Below are 27561 nucleotides of genomic sequence, written 5' to 3'. Positions count from 1 at the left end.
TTTTGACACACTATACTTAGATGACACCCTCAATATACACTGTTATAACAAAAGGATCAACTGTTGTACAGATCAACAGAATAAATCTAGCGTAGAATTAGCCACAGTGTGTTGTTCTTTTATATATCATATGGAACATGTACGTTGCTAACTCAATGTTCTATGTCTTGTTTTCAAGTAATACATTTTCCTAAATACAGAGATTGTCAAAGTGGCAGGAAATCTTAGATACTCAACAAAGCTTTCAAAAATAAATTACATGGATATCTCTTGTAAAAACTACTTTTCCCTCTCATTAGCAATGCAAAACTGTAATTAAAAAAATTCACAGAAATAACCCTAAAACAGCATGAAGCAAAAGGAAACACAAGACAAACTAGAGAGGTAAGAAAATATTGGTTGACAAAGTTTACAGAGATTAGGAGGAGCCGCACATCTATCTGCGCAGGATACGAACACACTCATTCTGTGAATGCTGTCCACTTGACTTCCTGCTTCAGAGAACCATCTCTATTTGGAGGGCCTTTGTAAAGCAGTCTACAGTTTCTGGAAAAGGAGGTATGTGATGCAAGAGGCAATGTTTTCAATTTGTTTCACAGTATCACCTTACAATTTGTGCAAGACATTTTTTTTCCTTTTCTTTCCTCTTCTTTTTTTTTTTTTTTTTTTTTTCCTCAATACAAACCATGCTAGTTTTCTTTAAGAGAATCAAACTTCCAATTGAGGACAGACTCTGATCTTATGTGTGTATTACTTATCAGTTATAGGAAGCATAGTAATGAGTACATTATCAATCCAAATACTTGCCTTAGGTACAAATGGACTTAGTTAGGAATATTAACATGAAGGACAAACCAATTGAGAAACTTATCAGTTAAATATAAACAGCTCCTTAGAACCTACAGTACAGAAAGCTACGATTCTGTTTACTCCTTCATCCTTCCTTCTACATTACCTTCACCTAGAACAAGTGTTTCAACATAAAAATATTCACCAATGTTGAGTGCAATAAATAAAGAGGTTATAACTGTAATATGAACCTTAAAAGCTACTAAATTATTAGAGTACTGCAAGATTCATTTCTAGAAAACAGAATTTTAAAAGTAGGTGTAAAACTTCACATTATAAGTTATACAATTATGACTTTCATGGTACCAACAATGACTGGACAAGTAGAGGATGGAAAAAAGAGGTTGGGCAACAAAACAGCCCATGTTAGTGCAAACTTGGGATTGTAAAACTGAATCCAGTTCGACCAATGGCCATCGGCCATATCCTATCACACAAAGAGCAGACCTCGCGGAGTCACAAGGCAAAGTGCCACAGCCATGGAATTAGCATGCTAATCTGAAAGAGAAACACAGACTCAAACCATTTAAACCAGTCTAGCTACACGTGAATTAACTTATACGAGCACCAGTCACCTGCAAATCTGAGCCCTTTCTGGGATTTTAAAAGATGAGACAGTAGCACTTGAAAAAGTTATGGACAGAAAACTGCCACTTCAAAGTTTTAACTTAAAGTTACATGAGAATATGAAACAACGTGACTGAAAGTTCTTTCTGAGACTGAGTTTTCCTTCAGTTTGACAGAGCTTAAAATCTTGTACACTTGAAAACAGTACACAAAAATAGATATGTAAATACATATAAATAGTACGAATGAGGATCTAAGTTAGTGCTTCTCTGTGTTAGAGAGATCACAGCTAAATAAATGATATTGCCTCATATTGTTACCCGTATTTAAAATAAAAAGTCACGTTAACTAGTTTGTATGTCTCTACCCAGGAATACTCAAACTGCTTTTTAAGAGTGCATAGTTGTCTTGATTCACCTGGTTTTTCAGGGACTATTTATCACAAAATTCTAAAATGATACTTTTATGCCAGGGGTGGAAAAATGCTGATAATTGCACTTTGTTATCTTTCCTTACTGAAATGAAAATATCATGAAGATAAAAGCAAATCCCTCCCCACACCACAATCTTTACGAGCACCCATTTCTGTATACAAAACTCTCAGCTTTCATCAATGTTGACAGTATTTCCTAAACAAGGTTCCTTAGTATAAGATGCCAGGGACGTGCTGAGGCCTGCTACTTATTACAGTACTTTCTGAAGACACTGAGGATAGAGTTTAGCCACAGCACACTCAAAATGGCGGCCAAGGTCCCACAGCCGATCTGGGGTCTCGTACACTTTCATCCACTGGTCAGCAATATCATCATACTCGTAAAGAGAATTTTTCCTGCTGGTTCTGAAGATATGTTCTTCAACAGTCACTTGAGTAGCTCGGACAAATAAATGGAGTTTATTCTGGAAAAGTACCAGCTTAAGGTATGGATTTATAGACTGATCACATGGAAAGTCCTTCTTACGAGTCCATTTATTTAGCTCTATGTCATAGGCTTCTACAGTAAACATACGCTGATGATTTCCACAGGTTCCAGCTATGTAGTAGATGGAGTCCTTGTACACAGCCGCCAAGCCCTGGATTCTAGGCACAGTCATGGGGGTTAGAAATCCCCAGTAGTCTTTTTGAGGCTCATAGAAGAGGAAAAATTCTCCTAAAAAAAGAAAAAAAGAAACAAATAAGTAAAATTTCAAGTTTGGTTGCATCTTTAATAATTCCAACCTATAAAGACTAAAGAGCTTATGTTTTCCAAACATTTGCCTCCTAAAATATACAGAGTAACTGTAATATTATAGTCAACCTGCATTGGTATATACGATCTGGGGAGAATAAGGCAGGCAACATGCACACATACAATTTAACCATTAAAAACCCATCACATGTATGTGTGCTATTTGGCTAGAAAATAGCACATAGAATTGTTTTAGATTTGTGCTTGTGAGTCACTGATGTGTTTACATGAATGTTGTTATAAAGCAAAGATAAATTTCAAGACAATTTATGGAATTGACATTGAGTCAGTTACTCTTCTAAACTGACAATAAAAGGCTATGGTGAGTCAGACTGCCAACAGGAAAATGTCTGCAAGAATTAAAATAATGAATTACAAGATCTTGCTAAGGATAGAGAATTTTTTTTTTTTTTTTTTGAGATAAGGTCTCCAGCCCGAGCTCAGGCTGGCCTGAACTTAAAATTCTCCTACCTCACCCTTCAGAGAAGTGGGATTATAGGCATGTGCAGCTGTAGCTATGCCCAGCTTAATGAAAACACTGTAGAATGTCTGTGTGTTAACAATATAAACCCTACAGGCAGATTAAATTTATACTTCAGCAGTTATAGGTAGGGCAGGTTGAACATTCTTTATCCGAAGTGCTTGATACTCTAAGTATTTTGGCTTTTAGAGTATCTACATATACATAACATGTTACTTTGGAGATTACTCCAAGTCGAAACATGTATCCAAGTCAAAACAAGTCAAAACTACAGTATCTTCATTGCCTGTGTTTAGACTGTCACCTGTAAAATAAGGTCAGGTATGGCATTTTCCATGTGTAGAACCACAACAGTGCTCAAAGTCTCCGATTTCAAAACATTTTGGCTTTTTACATTAGGGTTGCTCAACTTGTAATACATAAGCTTCAACTATTTTCATCAGGTTACATATATAAAGAGGCTTTATTGGAGTTAGTAATAAATACTGGATTCATACAGCTTCCCTTTAAACTATTCTATTAGAGATACTCTCATCTATAAATTAAATTGCCTGCTTAATAACAGTGACATTTCAACTCCGATTTTATTTAAGTCTCAACTTTTGCTTACACATTACTTCTCTTTATTGGCTAACATATTACAGTATTCTTGATAAAGAAAATGGAATTAAGATCTTTTACATGTCTCAATTCTCTACAAATTTCTTATAACAAAAAGTTTAATTTTAAGAAATCTCAACCTAGTTGAGGCAGGACCAAGCCTCTCCTCCCTGCATCAAGGCTGAGCAAGGCATCCCACCATAGATAATGGACTCCATAAAGCCAGCTCATGCACCAGGGGCAGATCTTTGTCCCACTGCCAAGGGCCCCTCAAACAGACAAAGCTACACAACTGTCTCTCCTATGCAGAGGGCCTAATCCAGTCCCATGCAAATTCCATAGCTTTTGGAGGAGGGGATGGGAGATGGAGGGTTGGAGGGGAGTAGGAGGAGGGTTGAGAGGGGGAATCTGCGGTTGTTATGTAAAATGAGTAAAAAAATTTAATTAAAAAAATCTCAACTCCTCTTTAATAAACTAAAATCAATGATAAACAATTAAAAAGACTCAGGGCCTCAGATTCTTCTTATGTAAAATACAACCTCCAGTTAAAAACTGTTTTGGTCCTGATAATCTATTAAGTCATTGCTGTTTTGATACAGTATTTACATTAACACACAGTCCACATATTCCATTGAGCCTTAAAATTATCTCTATGAACTACTCTGCCAGTAACATACAGAGATAGAGACAGAGAGAGAGGAGCATACTTCAACACACTGAATGATATAACCATCTTGGATGAATTAGACATCCACTTTTATATTTTACAAAGATAAGCCCAAATCATGCCAAGTTTTCATTTAACTAAAATATGGTACCAGACAGTACTTCTCCTTAGTTAATTCTGCAAAATAAGCAACGTACAGCAAACATGTCCAGGCATCTCTCAAAAATTTTAAGTCAAAAGATTAGAGCAAAAAATACAAGTTTTTAAAATGGAATAGGGCTTAAAAAATCATATATCTCTTCATGAAAACTTACACTGCTCCTGTTTTATTTATATAGTCATATAAGGAAACCATTTAAATATAACCCATTAAGAAATACAGAAAATGAATAAGGATTTTAGAATTATCCACACTGCATTCAAAATCCCAACAAGTAAAACCTTTAAGAAAAATGTTAAGGGGAAAGAATTAAAGGGAAAAGTGCTTGCAATACAAGCAAGAGGGTCTAAGTTCAGATTCCCAGGAGCCACAAGGAAGCAGGGCATTGTGGCACACCAGTAACCCAGTGACTCCAGTGAGGGAGTGGAGAAAGTCAGATTCCTGAGGGGTTTGATAGCCAGCCAGTTGAGACAATTGGTAAGCTCCAGTTTCCACGAGATCCTGTCTCAGAAGTAAGGTGGGCAGCAATAGAGAAAGACCAATGTGAATGTCTGATCTTCACACCTACACCTTCATATACACACCATTTAAAAAAAAAAAAAAAGGTAAGATATAAAGAACATAATTTCAAGCCTTTGTAATTAAGCTTCATAACTATGGAAACACTTTGTGGGGGCTGGAAAGTGACTCAGTGGCTAGGAGCACTAGCTGTTCTATTAGAGGACTCAAGTTTGATTCCCAGCATCCACACCACAGCACAACTATCTTACTCTAGTTCCAAGGTATCCATCCCTCTTCTGGCCTCTGCAGTCACCAAGTAGGTATGAAGTACACAGACATACATTCAGGCAAAATACCTATATACATAAAAACAAGCAAGCAAAAAAACCAAAACAAAACAAAAAAATACAAACCCACAAAAAAAAAAAAAAAAGGTAAAGTTAGAAATATAGCTCAGTGTTTAAGCTTCACTTCCAGAAGACCTGGGTCCAGTGTCTAGAACACACATGTCAGTTCACAACTGTCTATAACTCATGTTCCAGGGGATCCAACACCCTCTTCTGATCTGTGAACACTGCATACACATGGTGCCCAGACATAAAGGCAGGCAAAATGCTCATACATATAAAGAAAAATAAACCTTTTTTAAAAAATCCTTGGTAAATGAATAGTGTAATTCCAGTAAACTCATTTGGTAAGTTCCATAAAAAAGTAGTTGCTACATATCTTGATTATATTATTGAAAAACAAAAATGATTAACCTTTGTTTAGACTTTTTAAAATGCTCTGAAATAGTAATAGCTGAACTATTACTTATTAAATTGTTTTTAGAAATACTTTATATGATATCCAAACATAACACAAAACAAAGGACCATTTCAGTAACTTAAAAATATTTAAAAATTTTAAACTTTTTTACCTTGATTTCCTCAGACAGAATGGTCTAGTATAGTTCATGGTTAGGAAACCAGAAATATGAACTCCTAGGAATGCTAGCTGCTTGACTATGATTAAGTAGCCACCCTTTCATGAGGCATCACTCTGGCACCTACCCTGTAAAACATAGATCTTCTCTTTGTGCTCCACGGCGTTATGAAACTCCATTGCAACCGGCATGGCACAGACGGTCATCCAACAGTTCTCCCTGCTGTCATAGCACTCAACGGACCTCAGGGAGTTCCTCCCGTCACCTTCATACACGCGCCCTCCAATCGCATACATTTTACCAGAGCAATACACGAGTTTGCAGCCAATTCTGGCTCGAAGCAAGGATGGCTTGGATAGCCATCTATTGGTGGAATGGTCATACATCCAAAAATCATTTTCTGCCTTATGATCGATGGAGACCTCACTGCTACTTGGCCTGTACCCTCCTGCAATGTAAATGTCATTATCTGGTGATACCAGAATCCCAACTTCTCTTAGGTCATTTGGTGGTTTGCATAGTTTAAACACTCTTCCTGTGACTATATCTAGACAAGGCACTGTTTGCTTCTTTCCTGAGTGTTTGTGTGCAGCATCAAAACAGATGATCATTTCAGAAGCAGTCATTCCCAGCCTCTGCGTACAGCCATTGGTTTTGGAGAGTCCCTTTTCTCCGTAGCTTTTGGCTATGGCCTGTGCAAACTGAGGTGGAATTTTCTTGATAAATGTATCTTCCATCAAAGGAAAGCGTATACATTTGGCAAAAATTTCTGGAAGGTGTACTTCTCTTTCATTCTGCTCATGTTCAAACCACCTTATAATGCTTTCATAAACATGTTCTTCCCGGTCTACATTTAAATCATCACTATCTAGTATGCTTATGAGCTGGTCTTTTGTCAGCTGGAGAAACTCTTGTTCTTTGGTGACACACAGAAACTTTTTACGGATGTATTCTTTTGATCGATCTCCAAGTTCCTGATGACCATAATGATCAGCAAAGATAAAGACCCCAATAGAATTTTGTGGGTCCAAATGACTAATCATATACTTAGCACACTGGTCTTGTATGGAAGGAATTTGGAAGATGCTAGCTGCAGTGAACAAGGCTTGAACGTTGGCCTCTGTCAGAATAACTCTAGAGGTATAGGCATAATTCAATACTAAATCCATTGATTCAGCTTCGACACCAATGATTCGAACTTCTTTCTGAGTACTCTCGGTAAGGCCGCTCGTGAACATGGACCTAAGAAAGAAAAAGTGATTAATATTTTATATGTACGACAAATGAAAATTTTTAGAAGTATAAAGTTGTCACACAGATAAGTCCTTCTGAAGCAAAAGGAATACATTCTTCATGTTCTGCACAGGGATGAACTAGTACAAGGATTTAAATCTAGTTAATCTCAAAAGCTCTGTTCTCAGGGCCATTCCATCTTGTGCCAAGAGTTAAAAAAACATACAGTCTAAAAATAGGTGCACTGGTAGATTGCTTCAAGGTGAAATCACCTGGGGAACTAACTAAAGCTGATGGAAGGGCCATGTGGCTCGCCTCCCTCTATGCAGCAAATCATGGAGACTCTTCCAGGATGGTGGTCCTTCACATACCAACACTAGAAAATAGCCATGATCACCAGAGTAACTGGGTAATTGTGGCTGGAGTGAGCCTGATTAAAGAAACTCTGAAGTCACTCTTTATCTCTCAAATGCTTCTACAACTCCCTCACTCCCACATATCCTTAAGGAACATCCTAAAATTTATTGTCCTACTCCAGATAGCCGCATACCCTGACATTCCTTGACAAATGTACTGTTCCTTGTCTAATAGATACAAATGCATCATGCTTCAGTTATTTGTGTGGACTTTACTTTCTTATAAAAATTCCTCTGTGCATATAAAATTAGTAAGACTCTTACAGGCATCTCTTGTTAATCAGATTGTGTGCCAATTGGGTTCCTCAGTCACACGAGTCCACATAAGACCTGGGAAAGGGAGAGGGGCAGGATTCTGTTCTCACATGCTAACTATGGAAAAAGGAGACTATTGGTAAGAAAGCAAACCAGATCTGATTGTCCTTGGAGCACCTACTCAAGCCTCCAGTCAAACTGCCTTACAGACAAGAGACCTTAAATTGTCATGTCCCAGAAAGCCCAATATGTCATCAGGACAGCTAAATTAGTCCTAAGCACGGTGAGCCAATCTAATAAAATCTTTGATAGCCCAGTGAAAATTACAACGGAACTTGTATACATAAAGTAAATTTTCATCTCAGAAAGAGAATAGCATTCTTCAAAGGTACATATTTTTCACCTATACCTTTTAAAACTGAAATCCATTTTACTTATTCTTGGATACTTTGAAAACCCTTCCTTAAAACAGATATAATTCATTTTAAAGTTAAAGTTCCTGTATTTTACCTACTTATATCCATATGAAAAAATTATGATAGGTTTAATATAATGCCTTTTTCTGAAAAGAGTTTCACATTTAACACATTGCTAATTCCATGGAAATTATGTTTAATTTCCCCAACTTATACCCTCAGGACTAAGCTTCTAAAGTGGGTGCAGTGGTGGATAACCCCAGTTCATGGGAGGCTGAGGCAAGAGTGTGACGTCCTGAGCAACAGTAAGTCTGAGAACAGCTTGGGCATGCTGTAATATTTTGCTTCAGTCAAGACAGTTTGGTTTTTACTTCTTTTTTAACTGAGTATACTTATGAAACCTTCTTTCCCGAAACAGTAAGCACATAAAACACTTAGAATTTTAAGTAAACATCATTTCCTTTCTATGAGGCTTCATTCTAAAAAACTTTTTGTTGTTTTGAGACAAGATCTTTTTACATAGCCCTGGTTGTTCTGAAACTCACTACATAGACTAGGCTGGCCTTGAACTCACAGAGCTCCTCCTGCATCTCTCTGACTTCCCAAGTGCTGGAATTAAATGTGTGTACTACCACAACCAATCATTCTAGGAAACTCTTAAATTGTAAAAGTCTTCCAAAAGCCCTATGAGAAAAGATGTGTGTGCTTTTATTCTTTCTGAAAAGCATCTGGGGTGCTTAATAGAATTGAAGAAATCTGTGTGGTAAGGGGATAAAAGCAACTAGATTTAGACACTTTAAACTTGTTTTGTTATCCTGTGAAAAGTATCCTAACTGGATAAATGGGCAGACACCTTTGAAATCCCCATCAAATACATAGGGGCTTCATTTATTAAAAAGATTTTATTCTTTTATTTATATGTATGTATGTGGAGGATTGTTCACATGTGAGTGCAGATGCCTGCAGAGAGTACAAGAGGGCATTGGATCCCCCTGGAATTGGGAGCTACAGTGGTAGTGAGTGGCTTGATATGGGTGTTGTTAACTAAATTTGGATCCTCTGCAAGAGCAATTAGTGATCTTAACCATGAAGTCATCTCTCCAGCCCTCAATGCGAGAGATTTAATACGTAGAATGAATGAGAAACCTGGAGGGTGCAAGGCCTCAACAAGTATGCAGACTACTCATCTTTTTCACTTCAATAATGTAAGTTTTAAGTTTAATATTACTACAGGCTTTGATGACTACAAATCAGTTGTTCCTACATTTGAGCTGGTTTCCAGTTCAGGTGCTGAATGATTCATCTATAAAGCTACCAAATAAAAAGAAAAATCTGGGCCTTCATTAGGTAGAAAGGGAGAACGTCATCACATATCTCTTTATCTTGCCTTCAACAGGCTAGGCTAACTCATGGAAATGGCCTGATACCTCAGTGAGTTCCCTAAAAGGTTTTTCATGTACTCTAAATACATTGGAAGTACGTCCTCACACAGAATCCCAAGTAGCAAAAATATTTCGCAGTCATTAATTTGGGCAATCACTGGCTCGGGAAATGGCCAGGTCACATTCCAGCTGTTCTAATGCTTTCACCTGTGCTGCCAGGCAAGGCTGAGGAACTAGTAAGTATGACTTCTGAGGTCCCCATACCAAGACAGCCAAGAAACTTGTGTGCAGAAAACAATTCAGTTTTTTAGCTTTCTAGCAACATCTACATGTTAATGGAATGTTCAGAAATATTTCCAAGCATTTTTTAACTTCTTAGAAACTAAGATCTACTGTATCCATACTTCTTCTGTATAGGCATTCAAAATCTAATTTTAATTATATGTGACATTTATAAGGTATTATCTAGAGTCTAAGGTTTCAGTGAGAAAACTTTTACTTTGAAGCTCCAATTATTTTACTATCAAAGATTATATACATATATATATATATATATATATATATATATATTATATTTTAAAACGGAAACTTTAATGAAGACCCATTTCATCCATTTTTGTCCTACAAGTGTCACACGGTAAGGCTACTTTTAGAATAGAATCTAGCTCTGCCACTTGAATGACTCAGATAGCACTCACCGAATCTTTTTTCCTACGTAAATGGGATATGTATGTATGTACTTCATATGTATCTGATTAGAGATAAGATTATTAAGGTTATAGAAGACAGTACATATCAAGTAAGCTTCATTCAGTTTGGTAAGGAGCAACGGTGGGACATAGTCAAACACATACATGAAGAGCAGCAGTGGTCTCCATTGCTGGGCTGGCTTACTACCCCATGATAATTAATACTTAGTAGTTCAGTGACCTACCCACGACAAATCTAATCGGGTTTTGTCCGCTTGTTTCTCAAGACAGGGTTTCTGTGTGTAGCTTTGGAGACTTTCCTAAAACTCATTCTGTAGCCCAGGCTGCCTCAAACTCAGAGATCCGCCTGCCTCTGCCTCTGCCCCTGCGTGCTGAGATTGAAGGATTAAAGACATGCCTCACTGCCCAGCTCTAATTGGTTTTAAGATCAGACTGAAGCCGGACGGTGGTGGCACACTCTTTTAATCCCAGGATTCGGGAGGCAGAGCCAGGCAGACCTCTGTGAGCAAGACCCAGGGCAGTCAAGACTACAGAGAAACCCTGTCTGGGTAGGGGCGGGGGCGGGGGATCAACTACATTCAACCCAGCATTCTGCAAAGGAGGACCAAGAAACTCATTAATGCAGCATTACAGCGGGATGTGCCCTATAAGCAGCTTGAGAGATAAAGCCAGAGTGTGGCTGACAGAATGTTCTTGCTATCCTTCATAAACCACGACTGAATACCAAAGGGCTTTTAGAAGAAAATACTTGAAAATACTTGAAACAAAACACTTATGCTCAGGAACAAAGTTACCATTTCCAATCACCTGTTTTGAGAATAAGAATTTAGTTTTCAGACCCGACTTTAAAATGTTCACTTTTCAATATTTTATGATAAAAGTAAGCAGAAAATGAAAAGTGAAAAAAGCAGTTACTTCTGGGAATCTTGGAAACAAAGACTCAAAGACTTAAACTATTTCATTTATTCTATTTTTTTTTTTTTTTTTTTTTTTTTTTTTTGGTTTTCCGAAACAAGGTTTCTCTGTGTAGTTTTGGAGCCTGTCCTGGATCTATCTCTGTAGACCAGGCTGGCCTGGAACTCACAGAGATACCGGCTGGCTCTGCCTCCCAGAGTGCTGGGATTTAAAGGTGTGCACCACCACCGCCCGGCTCTTCCACTACTTTTTACAAACTCCATGACATTAATACAATCTACCGTCCTGATTTACTTGTAAAGGAACAGGTTCCTGTGTCTTAAACTCTAAAAAAAATGTTATACGTACTTTAAAAAAATCATCAATTTTTAAAAATAAATTGTAGATCATTCTCTAATAAAACTTCCAATGATTGAAACACTGTATATCTTCGCTGCTGCCCAATGTAGCAACCACCATGTATTAGTGCAGCGGGCGCCTTCCATATTGGGGAACACCTCACACAGAGGTCCACGAACTTAAAATCCAACTCTCTGATCTCTAGAATCCCACAGTTCAAAACGAGGGCTCATTAATAAGGCCTGTTACCTCCTCGCAGAAAACAAACTCATTGTTTGCCTTCATTTATTTGTCCCAACTCAATATCATAACCAAATGGGCAATACTGGGGACGAGAGGGAATCCGGTAATGGATAGTAACACAAGTTTCTACCGTCGTCATACCTGAAGTAGGGGCTGATTGCAGCAAGAACGTTTCTATGACAGGAAAATGTTTTCCCGTGATCCACTTCCACTACAATGTCTGTCAACTGTCCTTCATCGTACATTGTTTTGAGTTGCTTAAGAATACTGCAAGCATGGAAGGGGTCCATGGCTTCGTTGGTTGTGTCGGAAGATGGGATCCCATTCATTGCTGGGGAAGACTTACTTAAATCTAGGAAAAAAATCGTACAACCACAAGAAGTTCGAAGCCAGTTACGGCGTCGTGGGTCCTCCCCCTCCGCACCCGCCCCCCGCCCCTTCACACAAACACCCCGGTCTAGGCACAGGACCGCCGACGTGGGCTCGGGGAGCCAAGCGCCCAGAGAGGGCGAACAAGTTCCCAGGCCGGCGCGCTCCTCGGGAGCCCGGCGAGCCCGGACCCCGCGCTCGCGGAGGGAGGGTGTGAAGCGAGCCAGCCGAACCGGCGGCGGCGGTGCGCGGGGACTCGGCTCGGGGCCGAGCGGGGATCGAGAGCCTCCCGAGGGCAGCGCGACTGAGGGCGAACGCCAGGGCGCCCCGCAACCGCCTCGCGGGCGGCCGGTATCCAGACGCCCCGTCTCCGCGGGCGCGCCGCCCACCGCCCTCCTCCCCATTCATCTTCGCCCCCGCGCCCGCCGCCTCTCCATCCTTCCCTCCCTCCCGCCTACCGCCGCCTCCCCAGGTCGGGGCCGATCACCGCTCGCCTAGCTTCCCTCTTCTAGCACCGCGGCAGCCGTACCGCGCCACCCACCTGCCGACGCAGCCATTACTCCAAGGGGCCCCGGCTCCGGTTATTTAAAGAGGAAATGTCATTGCGCTTCGCTCGCTCCCGGGTTCCGGCTCTACTAAGCATCGCCTAGCCAATGAGGGCGGCTGACCAGGCCGGCTCCTCCCCAAGCCTCGAAATGCATGGCGCTGATTGGTCGGCCTTCGAATAATTGCTCATCGGGAAATGTAGTTTTAGTGCCCCCGTTCCCGCGTGCTCCTAGTCGGGCAGAAGCCCAAACCGGGCGTTCCTATTGGCTAGCTGAGCGGAGGTGGAGAGTCCGGAGCCCGCCAGCTTATGCCTGTGAGATGCGCATCGCCCACCGGGAAATGTAGTCCTCAGGAGCGCTGTCACTCTCAGGCGTGAGGTAGGAGAAGCTCTTGTAGCCCAAATTTTCCTGGCTAAGGCCTCTCGCCTATTCTTGACTCCGCTTTAAAAATCAATTCTTCACTCCCCAAACTCCCTGCCCGTGACTAGATTCCGGTATGAAAACGCGCTCTACGTGAGAGCTTTGAAACTCTGAAAAGTTGGAAATGGTCAGGACGGTTGTTATCCAAAAATGCAAAGGAATTAAGACACCCTACCCAGAACAAAAATATCGGTAGGCCCCAAAGCAAACCTCTGATGAGTCAGTCACCTGTGACGCCCACTTGAAATTGCATCGCCTTAGCCAACATGCCCTGCTTTATCACAGAAGAGCTGGATCTGGTTACAAGGCCACTCGGGATCAGAATCCACTTGGCTTACCTTTCTAGCACACCCAGGAAACACCTGTCTCACTCAAGAGTACAGGAGGGCCGGGAGGGATGACCAGATGCTTGATTTCCCCTGGGCTCCTTGAAAGTGAAGAAGTCCTCTGGGCTTTCCTGGGAAAAGATGATGGAGAGAGGCTGAGCCTGGAGCTCCCCGAGACAGTGCAGAAGTCCTCTTGGCTCTTACACAGCTCTTCCAGTTCTTTTGTTTTGTTTTTCGAAACAGGGTTTCTCTGTGTAGCTTTGCACCTTTCCTGGAACTCGCTCTCTAGCCCAGGCTGGCCTCGAACTCACAGAGATCCTCCTGGCCCTCCTGAGCGCTGGGACTAAAGGCATGCGCCACCACTGCCAGGCGCTCTTCCAGTTCTTGAACATAGATTCTTTACCCTAACATATAAGTAACAGATGGCATTCAGTATACCTCATAGTCTGCAAGAAAGCAGGAATTTTATTGCTGACCTATTTTTTTTCTTCCTTTTTTTTTTTTTTTTGGCACATGTGTATGCATGTTTTTGCATGGGTGGGGGTGCGCGTGTGCTGGTGGTGCACGTACACATGTGTGCAATGGAGGCCTGAGATTGATGTTGGAGATCCTACCTTGTTGTTTCTCTACTTTATCCAGTGAAGCTCTCAGTGAAACCCAGAGTCCATGCATTAAGGCTAGTCTTTCCACCAGCTTGCTTATTCCTGCCTTTCTAGGTTGGGTTCTGAGGATTCCAAAACTTCTCCTCAGTCTTGGCGTGGCAAAATTTTTAATCATTGAGCCATCTCCCCAGCCTTTGTTGCTCTTTTCTGATTTCCTCGTCCTGTTTCTGGCATCTTACAGGATGGCTGACACTTTATAAAAACTTAAAGAAAAAAAATGAATGTAAAACAAGCGAACAAACACTGGGAATACACCATGAATCAATGAATGGTGAAGAAGTGTTAGTGGAAAGAGACTTGGTTCCCAGTGATAATTTTTCCTGGTATCTTGCAAAAATCAAGAAGTTGAATATTATTTATTTATTATAGAGCTGTAAATTGAACAGAGACCTCATGAAAGCACACTATCAGCCCCAGCTGAACTTATTAAAGGGTCTTGAAATTTCACCTATAATTGAAAAAAAAGTGGGGATGATTGAAAACAGTTGAGTTTCATTCCTTAAGTGTGCTAGAAATTTGAAGTTCCAAGTACTATACTGCTATGCAAGTTAATGAGATGTGCTTCCTGGAGATTGGGGCTTATACACATCTTTTCCCAGTCCTTGCTGATGAGACCTGAAAGGCTTGCTCATCATCCTAGTCTTTGTGTGATGGATTGGATGCCACTTGTTCTGACTTTGTATTCTGAATTCGCATTTTTCATGTATTCAATTTAGGTAAATTATTTTGCTCACAATATTGAGGGCATTAAGAAAAATGGCATTCATTTTCAGGATAGATTTAGCAGATAAAATACAGAGCATGTATTTTGGGGGGAGTACTACCATCTTTAACTTTCAAATTTAATCAACAACTTTTCCAATCCTGTTAAAATAAGGGAAATTTTACTTACTCTTTAAGAGACACTTGGCCAATTTTCTATTTTTTGTTTATTCTATTTATTTATTTATTTTTAAATGACAAGAGTCTAACTACATAGCCCTGTCTGGCCTTGAATTTGATCTCTTCCTGATTCAGCCTTCTGAGCTGGGATCACAAGGTCATGTCTCCATGCCTAACTCAATTTTCTACTTAATTCTGTACTAATTAAATAATACACTTTTCCATGTTGGTAAAGTAACTAAATGAACGCTTTATCTTCCTTTAATGGGCAAAGATTTGTCAACTTAGGAATGGGGCAGATACAAAGTACAGAAAGTAAATCTAAATTTGAGAAATACAAAATTGTACTTACAAGCTTTCCATTCATCTGACACTCTATAAATAGACCCCACTGTGGTGATATTGTGTTCCCCAAAATATTGTGCACCCTAATAAACTTATCTGGAGTCAGAGAACAGAACAGCCACTAGATATAGAGGGCAGAAAATGGTGGTATATACGCCATTAATCCTAGCATTCCAGAGGCAGAGATCCATCTGGATCTCTGTGAGTTCAAAGCCACACTGGAAACAGCCAGGTGTGGTAACAAGAGCCTTTAATCCCAGGAAGTGATGACAGAAAGCAGAAGGGTATTTAAAGCGTGAAGACAAGGAACTAGAGCCTGGTTAAACTTTCAGACTTTCGAGCAGCAGGTCAGCTGAGATTCATACTGGATGAGGACTCAGAGGCTTCCAATCTGAGGAAACAGGATCAGCTGAGGAATTGGCAAGACCTTTTAAGATTCGTGCTACACCCCACTACTGGTCAGGTGGTATTATCTAATGAAGATTATTATTTTGATGTACTTTTTAAATAGAGTAAGTAGAAGAATCTCAAAGTTGAAGGAATAGTCCTACTAATCCTCAGTGCTTTTTAAGAATCCAAAAGCAATTCTGTTTCAGAATAGACAACAAATGGCCCAAAGCTATAGCTTTATTTTTAAATAAGATAGCTCTAAGTTTAAACTTGACAAAAACCTATAAAGCCTATGCATAACCTGGAAAGACAGTACCAAAAGTAACCCAGCTTTTTAATGTATTCAGTACTGTGGAGCCGGGTGGTGGTGGCGGCAGCGGCGGCGCACACCTTTAATTCCAGCACTTGGGAGGCAGAGCCTGCTGGATCTCTGTGAGTTCGAGGCCAGCCTGATCTACAGAGTGAGTTCTAGGACAGGCACCAAATCTACATAGAGAATACCTTTCTCAAAAAAATAAAATAAAAAATAAAAAATAAAAAATAAATCAGTATTGTGTTGCCCTTTGAAGCAATTTTCCTACATAGTTACAGTTTAGAGTAAAATATATAAAGGATGGAAATTGTAAAAGCAACCTCAAATAAGAACTGTACTTAAGTTAGACACTGGAGCTTTCTTATTGTATATATTACCTCAGAACCAAAAGCAAAGAAGACCACTGTGATAGCAGCTTGAGAAAAATCTTGACCTTTAAGTTATAAAGAAGATGAAAGATCATGAAAGCAGCAAATCTGAAAGATGAGAGGAAATGCAGTCACGTTTTTGTGTGTGCCTTCCCATTTAGAGAATGACTTTTAGCAATTATCAGGTGTGCACAGGCAACTGTCGATAATGATCCCACACAACCCAGAGGCGACAGCAGCTCTGATGGAGGAGGAGGAAGAGAAAATAGAACCTCACTCCTGCAAATCGATTCTGCAGCTTTCCAATTTCCTCATTCAGTGCTGAGGAGGCTGGGAGATTAACCAGTGCTGTGTAAAATGAAAGAAAGGGGGAAGGAGAGCGAAGACTCTTACCTCTCAGCCAATGACATCCTTACAAATTTATCTTTCTCAGCTGCAATCTACTTGATGTGTCCAATGTGACATTTTCCTTGTCTTTTGTATTCACTGGGTTAATGCCTGGAATGAAGCAACAGAATGGTTTTTTTTTTTTCAATATAAATTTAATATAATTGCAGGTACTTTTTTTTAAAAAAAAATTCTGGGACCTATATATTGCATGTGGTTTATTTTAAATACACAATCTAAGTGGACATTAGCATTAAGTCCACCTATTGGGTGTTTCTCTACTTTATTGTATCTCTTGTGTAATGGTAATAACTAGAAGACTATATATTTTTTCAAACATTGAATTTATTATACCAGGGGATACTAAAATGCATTAATTTGTCCTTTTAGTACATCCTACACAAGAAGGAAAATGTGTATGGATGAAAGTAGTGGTACGGTCAGGCGATGGCAGCTCATGCCTTTAATCCCAGCACTCGGGAGGCAGAGGCAGGCGGATCTCTGTGAGTTCGAGGCCAGCCTGGACTACAGAGTGAGTTCCAGGAAAGGCACAAAGCTATACAGAGAAACCCTGTCTCGAAAAACCAAAAGAAAAAAAAAAAAAGAGTAATGGTATGAAAATTTAATTTCTCAAAAAAAAAAATTTTTGTTTTGTTTTGTTTTTCGAGACAAGCTTTCATTATTTGCTCTGGCTGTCCTGTAACTTCCAATGTAGATCAGCCTGGCCTTGAGCTCATAGAGATTTGCCTCCCTCTGCCTCCCTCTGCCTCCCTCTGCCTCCCTCTGCCTCCCTCTGCCTCCCTCTGCCTCCCTCTGCCTCCCTCTGCCTCCCTCTGCCTCCCTCTGCCTCCCTCTGCCTCCCAAGTGTTGGGATTAAAGGTGTGCACCACCACATCAGTCTTCAAAAGTATTTTTTTCCCTCACCACTACTGCATTCTGGGAATACACTGTGTGCTAGGGTAGGATGACAAAAGGAAGAGGAGAAAAGTGGGAGGGGAGGGGAGGGAAGGGGAGAGGAGGGGAGGGGAGGGGAGGGAAATGAATTCCTAACTTAGGACCTTATTGTTTATAGAGGCAAAACATATTCAAATGAAGATCAACTACATCCCGAGAGCTGAAGGTGCATGAGCTGAAGGCGCACTCTAGTTCATAGACAAACATCTCAGACAGTATGTTACAGATTTCAGAAGCTAAGAGATCATGCTCACTTGTAGGAGTTGAGCATCAAAGCAGAGGGAGTCACAGAAATACTTCCCAAAGCAGCAGACACTTTCTTATATCTCTTAGCGTGACCTTGAAGGTAAAACATTAACTATGTGTACCTTACTATTGGTGAGACTTAATTAAGACCTGAACGAGGAATGAGAATTAATAGCTATAAGTCACCTCCTTTCTTTCACTTAAACTAAGGGCTTTTGTTTAAATTTGATATGACTGTTGCTATAAACGAAAAGACTAATGCTAACAGTATTTCATTCAGTAGTTGTAAGAGGGTCTTTGGCTCCACATCTTTTGATTATACCGAAAGGTCCCAGGGACCAGCAATGCCCAGAAGGATATTTTAACATTTCTCCTCATTAAACATGCCTACTTCTGTGTCAAACACAAGGTAATCCAGAATCTGCCAGGAATGATGGTTGCATAGGTTTAAGAAACCTTCATTAAAAGAATAAGTAAAAACCAAAATATAGAAAGTCAAGCCACACTGCTAAATTATTTTGACTTTGTCAGGCAACACTCATCATTTTAGAGATATGATGGTTTACTATTTCTTAGTGGTATATATAATCCACCATGAATAGTTATTAAGTTGACTATGCCCCACAAATCTACTGTAAAATTGAATTACTGTACTGGTCCCTGAATTAATTCAGTCACACTCAAACTGATTTTAAGAACCAATTGTCTGCATGTGGGAAAGATATCAACACTCCCCTCTGCCTGAAGGTTAGCTTATAACCCACATGAAGCTGGAGGAGTTAAATAGTAATTCTTGTTTCTTTCTAACCCTAATTATGTTCTGATGTATTTTAAGCTCATGGATTAACTAAAACTCATAACTGGGAACATGTAAGTAAGCAGCAATCTTCAGACTGCAGATATGCATGAACAGAAATTCATAGAGAATAGGCACCAGGTATTTTGAAAAATACACTTTAAACAGAGCAGTGGGAGTATAATTAAATATTTATAAGACAAAGCTATTGATGTGTCCATAATACTTTCAGGAATAGTTAACTTTTATGTCTGGTTATTATACCACAGCATTTCCAGCCAGAAGTTTCTTTCTAGTGGCAGGATGGCCCCAGGTGTTGTTGGATGATGTAAAACAGCATCTCTGACCCCACCCGTTAGAGGACAGGAGCACACCTGACCTCCAAATGTGAAACCAAAAATGTCTGCAGACATTGTGAAATATCCCTTTGGGAGAAATCTCCCTCCAGCAGTGAGCCACTATTTTTTCTTATATATATACATACATATATATATATATGTTTTTTTCATTTATTTTACATACCAACCACCGTTTCCCCTCCCTCCTTTCTTCCAGTTCCCTCACCCTACCTCCTGTCTACCCTCCCCTGCATCCACTCCTCCATTCATAAGGGGCAGGCATCCCATGGAAGTCAACAAAGCATGTCATATCACGTTGATGCAGGACCAAACTCCCCTCCCCTGCATCAAGGCTGGCAAGGCATCCCTGCATGGGGAACAGGTTCCAAAAAACCAGCTCGTGTGCCAGGGACAGGTCCTGAACCCACTGCTATGAAACCCACAAACAGACCAAGCTACACAACTCTCATTCACATGCAGAGGGCCTAGGTCAGTCCCATGCAGGCTCCCTAGCTGTCAGTCCAACATCCATGAGCTCCCATTAGCTCAGGTCAGCTGTCTCTGTGGGTTTCCCAGTCATGATCTTGGCCCCCCTGGGCAAGCCACTGTTTTAAGTGTGTTCCCTGCTGTTCTTCCTCTGGGCAATAGGTGCTTTCACTTTGTTGATAGCTCTGTTTCACTTTTCATAAATACAGCACTATGTAATTTTAAACTATTTCATTTCTTTTCTTCTTTTATTTGGTGCCAATTTAAATAATTTTATTGGACATTCCATTTTCTACCCATTTTATTAGACATTGCATTTTCCATTTAGGATACAGTGCTTCTAAAGTGCAATGTTTTATTTACTTCCTTTCCCTGTGCACATGGTCCATGTTCAAGTACTGAGAATGTCCAGTAATTTATTGTGGCAGCTTGAATTTAAAACTGCTATGAAACTTGCTAAATTTGGGTCCTTCAGTTGTTTCACTATGGAACAATGCTACATCTCTACTTGGTTTGACTTAATCCACCTCTTCAATGGCGGGCCCTGAAGAAGCACCACCAGATGGAGGAGCTCCTCCACCAGGAAAGCCCCCAGGCATTCCTCCAGGCATGCCACCAGCATTCTGGTACAGCTTGGTAATGATGGGGTTGCAGACTTTCTCCAGTTCTTTCTGCTGGTGTTGAAATTCTTCCTTCTCTACAGTCTGATTCTTATCCAGCCAACTGATGATTTCATTACAGTTGTCTAGAATCTTCTGTTTGCCCTCATCGTTGATCTTGCCTTGAAGTTTCTCATCTTCAACTGTTGCTTTCATGTTGAAAGCACAGGACTCCAATGAATTCTTGGAGGAAACCTTGTCTCTCTGCTTCTCATCTTCAGCTTTGTAGTTCTCAGCCTCCTGGACCATGCGCTCAATATCCTCCTTGCTCAAGCAGCCCTTGTCACTCACTGGTGATGGTGATCTTGTTCTCCTTGTCTGTGCTCTTACCTACAGCACAAACATTGAGGATGCCATTGGCATCAATGTCAAAAGTGACTTCAATCTGAGGAACACCACGGGGTGCTGGAGGTATGCCTGTATGTTCAAACATTCCAAGCAGGTTTTTATCCTTGGTCATGGCTCTTTCACCTTCATACACCTGAATGGGCACACCAGACTGGTTGTCAGAGTAGCTGGTGAAAGTCTGTGTCTGCTTGGTAGGGATGGTGGTATTGTGCTTGATGAGGACAGTCACGACTCCACCAACAGTTTCAATACCAAGGGAGAGAGGAGTGACATCCAAGAGCAGCAAATCCCGAACATTCTCAGACTTGTCTCCAGACAGAATGGCAGCCTGGACAGCTGCACCATAAGCAACAGCTTCATCAGGGTTAATGCTCTTATTCAGTTATTTTCCATTGAAAAAGTCTTGCAGAAGCTTCTGGATCTTGGGCATTCTGGTAGAACCACCCACCAAGACAATGTGATGGATCTGTAACTTGTCTAGTTTGGCATCTCAAAGGGCCTTTTCTACAGGGTCCAGAGTGCCTCGGACAGCATTTAATTCTTCAAATCAAGCATGGGTAATGGAGGTATAGAAGTCGATTCCCTCATAGAGAGAATCAATCTCAATACTGGCCTGGGTGCTGGAGGAGAAGGTGCGCTTAGCATGTTTACAGGCAGTATGCAGACGCCTGGCAGCTCTCCTGTTCTCACTGATGTCCTTCTTGTGCTTTTGCTTAAACTCAGCAATGATATGGTTGACCATTCAGTTATCAAAGTCTTCTCCACCCAAGTGGGTGTCTCCAGCTGTTGATTTGACTTCAAAACTTCCTCAATGGTGAGGATTGACACATCAAAAGTACCACCTCCCAAGTCAAAAATCAGCACATTCCTTTCAGCTCCAACCTTCTTCTCTAACCCATAAGCAATAGCAGCAGCAGTTGGTTCATTGATAATTTGAAGCACATTGAAGCCAGCAATAGTTCCAGCATCTTTTGTTGCCTGTAGCTGAGAATCATTGAAGTGGGCTGGCACAGTGACCACAGCCTTGGTAACCATCTTTCCAAGATAGGCTTCTGCAATTTCCTTCATCTTCATCAGAACCATAGAGGACACCTCCTCTGGGTAAAAACTTTTTGTCTCCCCTTTGTATTCTATTTGGACCTAGGTCCTGCCTGCATCATGCACAACCATGAAAGGCCAGTGCTTCATATCAGACTGAACAATAGCATCATCAAACCTACATCCCATCAAATGTTTGGCATCAAAAACTGTGTTGGTTGGGGTTCATTGCAACCTGACTATTTGCGGCATCCCCAATTGTTCTGTGTCAGTAAAAGCAACATAGCTTGGTGTGGTTCAGTTACCCTGGTCATTGGCAATTATCTCCACCTTTCCATGCTGGAAGACACCCACACAGGAGTAGGTGGTGCCAAGCTTAATGCCAACTGCAGGTCCCTTAGGTATGGTTGCTCACATGTAGGCCTGTGCTGTGCTGGCCACGAGACTGCACAAATTCCCTGAAAGCTGCCGCAGCATTCTTTCATTTATTTTCTTAAAAAAATTTTTTTTAGATTTACTAATTTTGTCTTGCATGCATGAGCCTTTTGCCTGCATGCGTGTCTGTGCGCCACATGCATGCCTGGTGCCCAGGGAGGTCAGAAGGGGAGTGTCAGGTTCCCTAAAACTTGAGTTGTGGATGGTTATGAGCCACCATATGACTACTGGACCCCAAAATCAGATTCCCTGTACAAGTAGCAAGTGCCCTTAGCTACTGAGCCACCTCTCTAGCCCTCTTTTCTTCTTATTGTGGATTATTTTAAGATGTGTTACATTAGTTTATGCTGTGAAAAATTTATTTTAATGATGCAAAGATATGTTGCTCTTTTATGCTGCATTTGTTTAACTCTGTGAAGTTGTGTTATTTTGCCTGCCTAAAACACCTGATGGTCTAATAAAGAGCTGAATGGCCAATAGCAAGGCAGGAGAAGTGATAGGTGGGGCTGGTGGGCAGAGAGAATGTATAGAAGGAGAAATCTGGGAGGAGAGATCAAGGAGCAAAAAAGAGGAGGAGAGGAAGACTCCAGGGACCAGTCACCCAGCTACACAGAAAGCCACAGAGAAAGAAGTAAAGAAAAGGTAAACAGAAATCAAAAAAGCAAAATCCCAGAGGCAAAAAGTAGATGGGATAATTTAAGTTAAGAAAAGCTGGCAAGAAACAAGCCAAGCTAAGGCCGGGCATTTATAAGAAAGGATAAGATTTCATGTAATTTATTTGGAAGCTGGGTGGCAGGCCCCCAAAAAGTAAAGAGCAAAAGAGCCAAGGAATAAAAAAATCGACTACACTTTTAAAATATGTATTGTATAGTTATTACATGCTTTAGTTTATAACACGTATAACCCCTAAGTCCTACCTCCTGCTTTATATATTCTATTTACTCCTGATTATCTACTGTTACTTTTCCCACTTTAACTATCATTGTTATGGATTTGAAATCCTTCTTTGCACAAGTATATATTCTTGTAAAATAAAAAAAAAGTTTGGGAGGGTTATGTACCCTGGGAATTCACATGATAGTGTTGGGTTCTGGATCTTATTTATTTATTTATTTATTTATTTATACTTTTTAAAATCTGTGCTATGTTTTTTAAGGTTCATCCATATTCTTTGCTCTTTTTCCATTTTACCTTCCCAAAAGCCCACTCACTGTCTGTCTGATTTTTTTTTAATCACTCAAAAATGTCATGCAATCAGTTGCATAGATGAGTATATTGGCAAATGGGTAGGTATAATAGACAAAACAATTACTGTTCAAAGACTTCTGAGTCTCAGCTCTCACAGACTGTGAATATGTTATGTTATATGACAAACAGGACTTCACAGATATGATTAGTTGAGGATTTTATGAAGAGGAGATCATGCTGGATTAGCTCTGTAAGCCCAGCATGACAACAAGAGGCTGTAAGGAGGAAACAAAGCACCGAAGTATGACGATGGAGATGTGGTCTTAGAAGCAGAGGTGGAGCAATGTACCCTGAGGAGGTGTGAAGAGACATGAGCCAAGGGATGCAGGCAGTCTCTGCAAGCTAGAAAAGGCAGCTGGAGCTTCTCCTCTAGAAGCAATGGAAAAGGACAGTCCAGTCAACGTGAAGGTTTGGGGACATTAGACCTCCAGTCTACAGGATAATTTGTGTCACTTTCAGCTCCTAGTAGTAATTTGTTGCGGCATCCATGGGAAGGATTATGGTGGGTGAGTTTAGATAAAAAGCATTTGCCAATCTTTATAACTCTGAGGAAGGAATTTCAAAGCTTCCCTTTTACTTTTCTCTCTTTTCTCCTCCACCAAGTATTTAATATTAAAAAAAATATTGAGGGGCTTCTCAACATTTAAAGGAACTTAAATGAACAATAGTTTGAAGAACAACTAATAAAGGGACAATTGCATGGTAAATAATCCTCCCAAACTGTCTGTGAACTCTGTAGGTAGCTTGACTGCAGGGTCCTCCTACAAGGAGAATGAGATAAATAAAGCCTGAGAGACAAGGGCCAAGGGTCTGAACACCAGGATGTATGGGTATTTAGGTACCATCTTTGGCTCCTTTGCTGTTTTTTTTTTTTTTTTTTCTCTAAAGATAGTGGGTTCATATGATTAGATGCCTCAAACCTTTCTCCTACTTGTGGCTGGATTCTAGTTGTTTCTGGAGCCATAATTATCACACTCCTTAGATGAGAAGCAATACAAGGCCAAGAAAGCATCTTAAGCAACAGATGTTTCCTATGCCACTCTCTTGCATATTCAGCCTCTGAGAAGGAACTATGTTCACTGGAACAACTCAGCTTCCAAAAACACATGTTCCTAAATGCCCCTCAACCAAATAATGGATAAAGAAAACATGGTACATATACACAATTGAGTACTACTCAGCAGTAAAAAAAAAAAAAAAAAAAAAAAAAAAAAAAAAAAATGACATCATGAAATTTGCAGGCAAATGGATGGAACTAGAAAATATCATCCTGAGTGAGGTAACCCAGAATCAGAAAGACAAACATGATATGTACTCATTTATAAGTGGATACTAGATGTAAAGCAAAGGATAACCAGACTACAACCCACAGCTCCAGAGAAGCTAGCTAACAAGGAGGACCCAAAGAGGGACACATGGACCCAGAGAAGGGGAAATAGATGAGATCTTCATGAGTAAACTGGGGATGGGGGGGATGGAGGGCAGGGGATGGGGGGGATGGAGGGCAGGGGATGGGGGATGAGAACATAAGGGAACAGGATGGTCAAACTGGAACATGGACAGAGTGGGAGAGCAATGAAAGAGATACCATGATAGAGAGAGACATCATGGGGGATAGGGAGAAACCAGGTGCTAGGGAAGTTCCCAGGAATCCACAAGGATGGAGAAGGTGCCTGAACTGGCTTGCCTCAGTAATCAGATTGGTGAATACCCTAACTGTCATCATAGATCCTTCATCCAGTAACTGATGGAAGCAGATGCATAGATCCACAGCCAAGCACCAGGCTGAGCTCCAGGAGTCCAATCAAAGAGAGAGAAGAGGAATTCTATGAGCAAGGGGCATCAAGATCATGATGGGGAAACCTACAGAGACGACCAAACCAAGCTAGTGGGAACTCATGAACTTTAGACAAACACCTGTGACGCCTCCATAGGTCTGGACTAGGTACTCTGCATAAGCCAGACAGTTGTGTAGCTTGATCTGCTTAAGGGCCCCCTGGCAGTAGGATCAAGATCCATCCCTGGTGCATGAGCTTGCATTTTGGAGCCCACTGCCTATAGTGGGACACCTTGTACAGCCTTGATGCATGGGGAGGGACTTGGACATGCCTCAACTGAATGTACCAGGCTCTGCTGACTCTCCATGGAAGGCCTTACCTTGTTGGAGGAGGTGGGAATGGTGGGTGGGTTGAGGGAAATGCTGGGAGGCAGGAGGAGGGAAGAGAGGGGTGTCTGTGGTTGCTATGTAAAAAGAATAAAAAATTTCTTAATAATAATAATAATAATAATAATAATAATAATAACACATGGATATGCAGTTGGCTTTCACTGATCTTGCACCATATCAAATATAAAACCATTTCTCTCCAGTCATTCTCAAAGGCCTCCTTGTTGGACAATACAGAGCTCAGCTTGTGTGTCTGGATGTACAACACATTCTCACCTGGAAGTGTGAATCACTTTTTTGGAGGCAGAGTATCATCACTATAAAGAGATACATTCTCTAGAATTAGGTTAGACTGCCCAGGTCCAAAGGCTCCCTGAACCACTTCTGATTTGTGAATTAGGGCGAACAAATGACATCCTTTAAAAATATTTTTAATTGAAATAGAATCACCTCACTTTTCCTTCTCCTCTTCCTCTTAAGCCCCTCTCAGCTACCCTCCCTCAAACCCATCCCATGCCCCCGACTCTCAAGTTTTTCACCTTTTTCTTTGATATTATTGGTGTGTGTGTGTGTGTGTGTGTGTGTGTGTGTGTGTGTGTGTGTGTCCAAAGCCAGCCTCCTAAATGGCAGTGCTGGTGACAATATTCTAAAATGAAGGACTCTGACTGGGTAAAGGATTGTTACTGGCTAAACAGAATCCTAAACTCAGCATTCTGTTTACCAGGAAAACCACTAACTTCCTTATCTGCCCCAACTGGTCAACTGCCTCTGGCAAGGGCATCTAGTTCCCGATTAATTGGAGCAACCTGTATCAGCTCAAAGATTCCACCCTACTATCATACAAAATGTGCTTGCTTTCCTGATGAGTTGCTTCTCTCTAGTCTCCAGGCTGTCTGGCTGTTTGTTCCAATAAACTTTGCTTTCTATTCATGGAGTGGTCCAGTTCAGTGGTTTCACTGAACCCTTGCTTACAGTATGTATGTATGTATGTATGTATGTATGTATGTATGTATGTATGTATGTATTTGTTTGTATATGCACAAATAAATATAAATACAACTTGTTGAGTCCATTTGTGGTATTTGTGTGTGGATGGTTTCATAGCTGACTGCTCTGCATTGAACAACCAATAGGGGGCTCCTCCCTGGGATTGGCTAATTTTTCTCCCAGCAAACTAATAATATCCTAGTGCCTGTTTCCTCAGCTCTAAAGCAGAGCTAATAAGAGAACCATTACAAAGACTAAAGATGCAAATTTAGATTTATTTAATGTATTTAGTTTAATGAATGGCACAGAGAAAGAAATATTAGTTAGCATCAGTAGTAATGAGCTGATAGTAAAATGAAAATTCTGTTTAGTTTACCAAATTATTATAACAAGTAATTTGTTGTTCTTGGCTAAGTAACTAGTTAGCAAATTAAATATAGCTCAGCTGGAGCAGGAGCCTAAGAAGCTGCTGTCTTTCCAGCCTGGTATCTTGGCAACCGCTCAGCACCAGTAGTAACATCTAGTCTTATACAGGACAGAAGCAGAGGAGCCCAGAACTCACAGGTATTCTGAATCTTAACACCAACAACTTTGAATCAGCTTGTACCTATAGGCTAAGATATGCCCTAGTAAACACTTTCGCACTTCCCGTGATTTAAATCATCAAAATTTTATTTTTCACTCTGGTTTATATCCAGAGTCAGCAGGAGTGGGGAGTAGGGGTGGGGGGACACTGTTCACTGTAATTACTCAGAGTTCTAACCTGATGGAGCAGAATGCATCAAAAGCAGTATGTGGTCAGTTGCTCAATAGCTTCTTCAAGTTTTTACCTGGAGCCATGGGCCTCACCTCCAATCCCATCTCATTAGCCAAAACAAATCATATGACCAATTTTACTGCAAATAGGATACAAAGTTCACATGTAGCAGTCTCAGAACGAAGAAAACCAGGAAACTTGGAAATCAGT

At 40.7% G+C, this 27561-nt stretch overlaps 1 protein-coding gene and 1 pseudogene across 3 annotated transcripts; both read right to left on the bottom strand.

Moving 5' to 3' along the window:
* Positions 1 to 691: 691 nt before the first annotated feature.
* Kbtbd8 (kelch repeat and BTB domain containing 8) lies at positions 692 to 12871 on the bottom strand. 3 transcript variants are annotated; one of them, XM_036181296.1, is made up of 4 exons: positions 12796 to 12871; positions 12027 to 12237; positions 6104 to 7218; positions 692 to 2564 (listed from the first exon to the last, which is right to left on the bottom strand). In XM_036181296.1, the coding sequence occupies exons 1-4, from the start codon at positions 12809 to 12811 to the stop codon at positions 2101 to 2103; spliced, it is 1806 nt and encodes a 601-aa protein (XP_036037189.1). In that variant the 5' UTR covers positions 12812 to 12871; the 3' UTR covers positions 692 to 2100. The 3 variants fall into 3 exon arrangements, with proteins under 3 accessions (XP_036037189.1, XP_036037190.1, XP_036037191.1); XM_036181297.1 differs by lacking the exon at positions 12796 to 12871 and adding an exon at positions 12713 to 12758; XM_036181298.1 differs by lacking the exon at positions 12027 to 12237.
* A 7347-nt stretch (positions 12872 to 20218) lies between these two features.
* On the bottom strand, positions 20219 to 22001 carry LOC118579862 (annotated as a pseudogene).
* Positions 22002 to 27561: the final 5560 nt, after the last annotated feature.

Source organism: Onychomys torridus, chromosome 3, assembly GCF_903995425.1.
Source record: "Onychomys torridus chromosome 3, mOncTor1.1, whole genome shotgun sequence".
Lineage (NCBI taxonomy): Eukaryota > Metazoa > Chordata > Mammalia > Rodentia > Cricetidae > Onychomys > Onychomys torridus.
Note: the sequence above shows the minus strand (reverse complement) of the source record. Positions and strands in the feature narration are given on the sequence as shown.